Genomic DNA, 7,778 nt, shown 5'->3' on the forward strand with positions numbered 1-7,778 from the left:
GGATCTTGGCAAGGAATTGCTGTCTGGGAGGGTGGGCAGGGGCTGGGCTGGAATTGCCAGATTTGCTGTGGCTGCCCCTGGATCCCTGGCAGTGCCCAAGGCCAGGTTGGACACTGGGGCTTGGATGCCCCTGGGACAGTGGGAGGTGTCCCTGCCCATGGATGGGGTGGGATGGGACAAGATTTAAGGTCCCTTCCAACCCAAACCATTCCAGGATTCTGGAGCCCCTCTGCTCTGGAGCCAGGCTGGCAGAGCTGGGAATGTTCCCCTGGAGAAGGGAAGGCTCCAGGCAGAGCTCAGAGCCCCTGGCAGGGCCTGGAGGGGCTCCAGGAGAGCTGCAGAGGGACTGGGGACAAGGGACAGAGGGACAGAGCACAGAGAACACCCAGAGGACAGGAAAATTGGGATCTTGGGAAGCTCTGAGGTTCTTTTATGCAGAGAGCCAGATCCCAAAATATCCCTGCCCAAAAGGGGGTGGGGAAAGCCCCCAGGGATGCAGGTGAGGAGAGGGGGGACATTTCAGCAGGAGCCAGCCCAGGAAGGCTTCCCAGCCCCATAAACCCAGCAGGAATCAAATCCCAACATTCCCAGTGCCAGGGCTGGGATCTCAGAGGGATTTTTGCTAATGAAAGTCCTAGGCAGGAAGGAAAGCTGAAAGCAGACAGCAGGGCTGGCTGGGGAGGAGGGATTTAGGAGCTTGGCAGGATTAAATGAACACAGAATTAATGAAAAGGCTCGGAGAGGGGAGGCCAGGACTCCAGGAGGGAATTCTGGTGCTTGCTGGGTGAAACCAGGGCTTAACCCAGGATCCTCCTCCCACCCTGGCGGGAATTCACCCACCCTGCTAGACACAGCAGAAACCCCAGAGCAGACAGGCCTCAGGATTTGAATGATTTTAGAATTTTAATGATTGGAGAGCCAGGGGGGCAAAATCTGAGCTGCAGGGTTGGGGTGGAGGGGGCACAGAGGGGCATTTCCAGGGCATATTTCAGGACTTCAAAACAACTCTTCTGCACCAGCTTTCCAGAGGAAAAGTCTCTGTGTGTCTGTGCCTGCTGCAATCTGAAGGAAAAGTGACAAAAAACCCCCACAAATAATTAAAAGGAAGGGGCTGAAGCCCCAGAGCAAGGCTTGGACCCAAACCCTGCACAGGCAGCAGGGCAGGAACTCAGGGCTGTGCCTTTGCTGCGAGCTCTGCTCAGTTTCTGTGAGCTGGTGACCTCAGCCAAAATTCCCAATTCCTCCAAGGCTGCTCCCTCTCCTGGCCGTCACTGGTGTTTGTGGGAAAAGCACCGGGAGAGGCTTTGCTGCTCCTTGCCCAGTGTGAGAGTCTGTTTGAATTTTCCCTCATCTGCCTCACGGTCATCATTGGGGGACCACTGAAGAGAAGACCCCCCTGTCTAAAATCTCTGGCTCTGAAGGAGAAAGTTACACACGCCAAAGGCCCTGAGACCTGAGAGCTCAGTGTTAAGCTTTTGTTTTCACAGGTGTGTTTGCTGTGTGCTACACTGAGCCCAATGAGAAGAAGAAGGGGGCACCGTGCCCCGTTTGCAACAGCAGCCTTGGAAGCTCTCCCACCTCTCGGCCTGGCTGGACTTCTCCTGAGTTTCGGGTGGTCTCCCACAGAAGACCTTCACCTGTTTTACAACCACCGTGACAGACTGGGATGGAAGGAGCCTCTCCATCAAGGACTGAGACATGGAACCCCCATGTGGAAAGGCCCCTCTGCTCCTTCCAAGGACTGAGACATGGAACCCCCATGTGAAAAGGGCCTCTCTGCTCCTTCCAAGGGCTGGGACTGAAACCCCCATGTGCAAAGGCCCCTCTGCTCCATCAAGGACTGAGACATGGAACCCCCATGTGAAAAGGCCCCTCTGCTCCATCAGGGACTGAGACATGGAACCCCCATGTGCAAAGGCCCCTCTGCTCCTTCCAAGGACTGAGACATGGAACCCCCATGTGAAAAGGCCCCTCTGCTCCATCAGGGACTGAGACATGGAACCCCATGTGCAAAGGCCCCTCTGCTCCATCAGGGACTGAGACATGGAACCCCCATGTGAAAAGGCCCCTCTGCTCCATCAGGGACTGAGACATGGAACCCCCATGTGCAAAGGCCCCTCTGTTCCATCAGGGACTGAGACATGGAACCCCCATGTGCAAAGGCCCCTCTGCTCCTTGCAAGGACTGAGACATGGAACCCCATGTGCAAAGGCCTCTCTGCTCCTTGCAAGGACTGAGACATGAAACCCCCAGCCCGGGGAGGTGTGTGGGGGACCAAAGCTGACCAAAGTGAGATGTTTGCCTGCAGGTTGTGACTGCTGGACCAAGAAGACAATGGTTCTGTTTACTGCTGAGAGCATGGACTGCCTGTTACATCAATTCCTTATTGTACCTGTTTCCCCCCTCACAATTTCCAATAGAGTTATCATAATAAAAACCTCTGAGTTAGAGACTTTGAGATCTCCCCGATGTAACAGGCGGATCCTGAACTGGACTGGACCAAAGGACTTCGTCTCTACGTTTGGTAGCTCTATCCCCCTCTTTCACTCTCTCTTTTCTCTCTCTTTATCATTTTCTCTCCCTTAATCCCTCTATTTTGCTGTGGTCATTCAATAAAGGTGCATTTGTTTTATCACTGCAAACCCCCTTGTACCATGTTGGTTCTTTTGCACCCTGAGATCACCCCACAAACCATCACGAACCCCGTTCGTAAGGACAGATCATGACAACCAGAACCCAGCCCAGCCCTGCAGGAGCCCCAGGGGAACAGGGACATAGCCAGGGATCCAGGATTGTCACTGATATCTCCTGGAAAATCCCTTTGCCAGGATTTTCCTCCTGAGAAGCCTCAGAAATAAATGTAAACAAGAATTATCTGATTGCTTGGAATGTGCTCTGGATGTTGATCACCCACAGGTGCATCTCTGATTGGTTTCATGGGAATTGTTTTTAATTAATGATCAATCCCAGTCTAGCTGTGTGGGACTCTCTGGTCAGCCACAAAATTTTATTATTTCTTATATTATTTATTATTTATATTATTCCTTTCTACCCTTCTGATGTATCCTTCCTCTTTTCTTGAGTATAGTTTTAGTATATAATTTTCTTATAATATCATATAATATTATATCATATCATATAATGAAATAATAAATCAGCCTTCTGAAACATGGAATCAAGATTCTCATCTCTTCCCTCATCCTGGGCACCCTCAAACACGACACAGGGGACATCCCAGCCCAGGAATGGCTCCTTGGGGGACACAGGGGGACACAGCTCCTGCTGGGGCTCCTGTGGGGCTGGCACAGCCCTCATGGGCCTTTGGCTCCCACAAACTCCTGAATTTGAGCCTTCCAGGGCAATTCCATCAGGAAAAATCCCAAATCCCTGGGAGTGAGGGATTGCAGCCCTGCCAGTGAGGGCTCAGCAGCAGGAGCTGCTGCCCAGTTTCAAAAGGGCACTAAAGGGCACACAGAGACCAAAAAGGGGCATCACAAGGCACACAGAGCCAAAAAAAGGGCACCAAAGGGCACAGAAAGACCAAAAAGGGCACCACAAGACACACAGAGATGAAAAAGGGCACCAAAAGGCACACAGAGACCAAAAAGGGCACTAAAGGGCACAAAGAGCCCAAAAAGGGCACCACAAGGCACAAAGAGCCCAAAAAGGGCACCACAAGGCATACAGAACCCAAAAAAGGGCACCACAAGGCACACAGAGATGAAAAAGGGCACCACAAGGCACACAGGGACCAAAAAGGGCACCACAAGGCACACAGAAACCAAAAAGGCACACAGAGATACCCTTAAAGCTTCCCAAATCTCAGGATTTGAACAAGGTCCCACTGGAGGCACCAGGGAAAGGCTCAGCTGGAAGCAAAGCAGGGAGGCAAAAGTGGAGGGGCTCAGATGTCAAAGAAATCCACGTGAGCTCCGGAGGGAAAGGAATCCTCCTGCAGGAGCTGGAGCAGCTTCTGGGCTGACACAGAGCTCGGGATGAGCTGGCCCTGCTCCTGCAGCCTCTGGAAGCGCTGGCGCAGCCCAGGGTCCCGAGTCCTGCTCCGGGCCAGGAGCTGCATGTCCGTGTCCAGGGGGCCTGGGGAAAGGAAAAATCACCCAAACAATTCACTTCAGGAGAGAGGAAAATCCAGGGGTTGTGTTCCCCTCTGGAGCCAGGCTGGGAGAGCTGGGAATGTTCCCCTGGAGAAGGGAAAAACCCAGGGAATCCTCAAAGTTCCTAAAGGGGCTCCAGGAGAGCTGGAGAGGGACTGGGGACAAGGCCTGCAGGGACAGGAGCCAGGGAATGGCTTCCAGTGCCAGAGGGCAGGGAAGGATGGGATACTGGAAATTAGGAATTCCTGGCTGGGCTGGAATTCCCAGATTAGCTGTGGCTGCCCCTGGATCCCTGGCAGTGCCCAAGGCCAGGTTGGACATTGGGGCTTGGATCCACCTGGGACAGTGGGAGGTGTCCCTGCCATGGATGGGACAGAATGGGATGGGATTTAAGGTCCCTCCCAACCCAAACCGTTCCAGGATTCTGGAGCCCCTCTGCTCTGGAGCCAGGCTGGCAGAGCTGGGAATGTTCCCCTGGAGAAGGGAAAAATCCAGGGAATCCTCAGAGTCCCTGCAGGGGCTCCAGGAGAGCTGGAGAGGGACTGGGGACAAGGCCTGCAGGGACAGAAGCCAGGGAATGGCTCCCACTGGGAAAGGGGAGATTGGGCTGGGATCTTGGCAAGGAATTGCTGGCTGGGAGGGTGGGCAGGGGCTGGGCTGGAATTGCCAGATTTGCTGTGGCTGCCCCTGGATCCCTGGCAGTGCCCATGGCCAGGTTGGACATTGGGATAGTGGCACCCATAGGTGTCCCTGCCCATGGATGGGGTGGGATAGGATGGGGTGGGATGGGATGGAATAATGGGATGGGTTTTCACGTTTCTTCTCCCCAACCCAAGCTGGAATTCCATGATCCCAACGTAAAAGCCAGCTGGGAGATAGCCTTGGAGTGCAGCACAGGGAACTGGGCTCCCAGCTGTGCTGCTGGGGGCTGGAGGGGCAGGAGCAGGGCTGGGCTGCAGGAATGCCCATCCCAAAGGCAGGAGAAGGTGGAGCTGCTCTCCTCACCTGGGGCATAGTTGAGCACACGCACTCCGGGTTCCTCCAGGGCCAGCACACGGAACATCATGTCCCTGGCAGCCTTGCCAGAGCAGTACAGGGCCCAGCTGGGGAAGGGCTCCAGGGCACACAGGGATGAGATGTTCACCACGGTCCTGCTGCAGCCAGGCCGGGCCCCAAAGGCCCTCAGGGCCGTGGAGGTCAGGCAGAGGGCTGAGCTGATGTTGAAGGAGAAGTAGGAGTTGATCTCCTCCAGGTCGGTCAGGTCCAGGAAGGATTTGGAGATGTCTCCCAAGGAGCCTGGGAATTGCAAATGTGAAATGGTTTGGGATGGGGGATGTTAAACAATGTCCTTCCACTGTGCCAGGGTGCTTCCAGTGTCCAGCCTGGCCCAGGACACCTCCAGAAAGGTGGAAAATGAGTTCTTACAGATCAACCCCACAGCCGATCCCTCTGGCTGCCACGTTCCACACCCAACACCCCCAGAGCTTTGGGGCCCAGCCCTGCCAGGGCCCACAGCAGCCTGAGGAGCCCAGCCCGGCCCATTTCAGGTCACAGTGACCCAGCAGTGACAGGGGACAGGGACCTGCCCTGCCAGCCTTGTGCCAATGCAAACAGCTCCCAGGCTGGAGCACAGTGTCCCCAAGGGCCACCACGGGCCCTGCGCCAGAGCACTCCCAGATCCTGGAACCCCCATGGAACCCACGGGTGATCTACAGCCATAATGGGTAAAAAGGGCACTGAAGGCATTAAAGGTACGAGAAAGAACCCACAAGGTGGGGCTGGAATTTTGTCTGAAGCTTTGGATTCGGGGAGCAGGGGGATGAGAAGGTGCAGGAGGGCACAGCAAAACCTTGGGAGCAGCAAAGCACTCCAGGAACCCCCCAATTAATTCCTTTAATAAACCCACACCGGGACAGGGGGAAATCCCGCAGCTCCTTCTCTCTTTTGGGGTATTTGCTGGCATCCCAAGCCCGGAGCCGCGCGGGGCTGGCCCGGCTGTCCCCGGGGACGGAGGGCAGAGCTCGGGGAGGGGACAGACGGGGACAGAGGGGGACAGGCGGGGACAGCGGTGTCGTACCGGCATTATTGACCAGCAGCAGGCGGCCGAAGGACGCGTCCTGCAGCAGCTCCCGCAGGGCAGCGCTCGCCCTCCGCAGCCCCTCCTCGGAGCCCAGGTCAGCGGGCACGCACTGCACCCGCAGCTCGCTGCTCCCGGTGCCGCACCCGGAGCCATTGCCAGTGGCCCCGGCGCGCAGCTCGGTCGCCAGCTCGGCCAGCGCATCCGCGGATCGCGCCAGCAGCATCAGCACCGAGCCGGGCCCGAGCTGCGGCGCCAGCAGCCGCGCCAGGCTGCGCCCGAAGCCGCGGGAAGCGCCCGTCACCACGCAGGCGGTGGCGGCCCAGCGCCCCGGTAGCGATCCCGGTCCCGGTCGCGCTCCCGACCCCGACCCCGATCCCGAACCTGACCCAGACCCTGATCCTGATCCCGATCCCGATCCTGACCCAGAGCCAGAGCCAGAGCCAGAGCCAGAGCCAGACCCCGACCCGGACCCGGACCCGGACCCGGACCCGGACCCGGACCCGGACCCCGACCCCGATCCCGATCCCGATCCCGATCCCAGCCCTGCTCCCGATCCCGCTCCCGGTGCCCGCTCCATCCCGGAACCCAGCGGAGGGGGCGTGGGAACGCGCCTGCCCACGTGACCCGCCCCATTCATGCCCCCGCCGCTTTGTGAATGGCCGCTGGGAGCGCGCGGGCAGCACCGCCGGCTCTGATTGGTCGGTGCCAGAGGGCTGGGCCCGCTGCGCGCTCGCGGGGCGTGGTCTGAGCGGGGCGCCCCCTGGCGGCCGCTGTGAGGCGGGGCGGCTTCCGTGAGGGAGCGGCGGGGCGGGAACGGGCCCGGGACCGGGAATAGGAACGGGACCGGGAAAGGAACGGGACCCAGACCGGGAATGAGCCCGGCACCAGGAACAGCCACGGAACCGGGATCAGAACCAGCAAGAGCGTGAACAGGACCGGATCTGGAAATGTGGCTGCATCCCTGGAGCGCCGGGCCTCCCCTGTCCACAGCGCGGCTGCCCCTGGCCTTTCCCCGTTACGTTTATTCAGCGCACTTTGCAACATATTTTTCAAATTATGTTTTTATCAAATTTTGAATATTTAAAAAAAACTTTAAAAATATTTTTAAAAAATATTTCTTTTTAATTTTTTAAAATACATTTTAATTTTTTTCCCCCCGCAGATATAAATTCCCTTTTATTGTGCCTGCCCAGCCTTGTCCCCACCTCCTCACTCCTGCAGGGCACAAGAGCCTTCCCTCCCCTTTTCCCTCTGCAATCCCGACTTTTGGCACCCAGCACTGCTACTTTACTAGGGAATAAAAGCCTGCTCTGATCACAAAAAGCCCTAAAATCCTTTTAAAAAAATAAATATCTCTGTCCATGAAGGTGCAGACGATTTTCAGGGAGGGTTTTTCCAAGGAATACCTGGTCTGTATGGAAGGGGCTGGCAGCAAGGCTTTCATTCCCAGCTGTTCAATGCCAGATGGTTCCAGGCAGGTAATGGAGTGGGATTTCACTCAATTAAGCAGCCACAGACTGGGCTGGAACCCTCCAGCACTCTAATAAAGCATTAAAAATTCATGGCATGGCAAAAACCCAAGAGCG

General features: G+C 56.5%; 1 protein-coding gene across 1 annotated transcript; it reads right to left on the bottom strand.

Annotated features, from left to right (window-relative positions):
* Positions 1 to 878: 878 nt before the first annotated feature.
* On the bottom strand, positions 879 to 6,829 carry SPR (sepiapterin reductase). Its single transcript, XM_063158106.1, has 3 exons — positions 6,190 to 6,829; positions 5,118 to 5,408; positions 879 to 4,095 (listed from the first exon to the last, which is right to left on the bottom strand). The coding sequence occupies exons 1-3, from the start codon at positions 6,827 to 6,829 to the stop codon at positions 3,905 to 3,907; spliced, it is 1,122 nt and encodes a 373-aa protein (XP_063014176.1). The 3' UTR covers positions 879 to 3,904.
* Positions 6,830 to 7,778: the final 949 nt, after the last annotated feature.

The sequence above is a fragment of the Melospiza melodia genome, chromosome 5 (genome assembly GCF_035770615.1).
Source record: "Melospiza melodia melodia isolate bMelMel2 chromosome 5, bMelMel2.pri, whole genome shotgun sequence".
Classification (NCBI taxonomy): domain Eukaryota; kingdom Metazoa; phylum Chordata; class Aves; order Passeriformes; family Passerellidae; genus Melospiza; species Melospiza melodia.

Excerpts from the sequence above, each read along its gene's own strand:
- SPR (XM_063158106.1), bottom strand. The coding sequence starts at position 6,829 with ATGAATGGGGCGGGTCACGTGGGCAGGCGCGTTCCCACGCCCCCTCCG. Across the intron at positions 5,409-6,189 it reads GCTGCTGGTCAATAATGCCG|GCTCCTTGGGAGACATCTCC; the intron begins GTACGACACCGC and ends TGCAATTCCCAG. Across the intron at positions 4,096-5,117 it reads TGTGCTCAACTATGCCCCAG|GCCCCCTGGACACGGACATG; the intron begins GTGAGGAGAGCA and ends TCCTTTCCCCAG.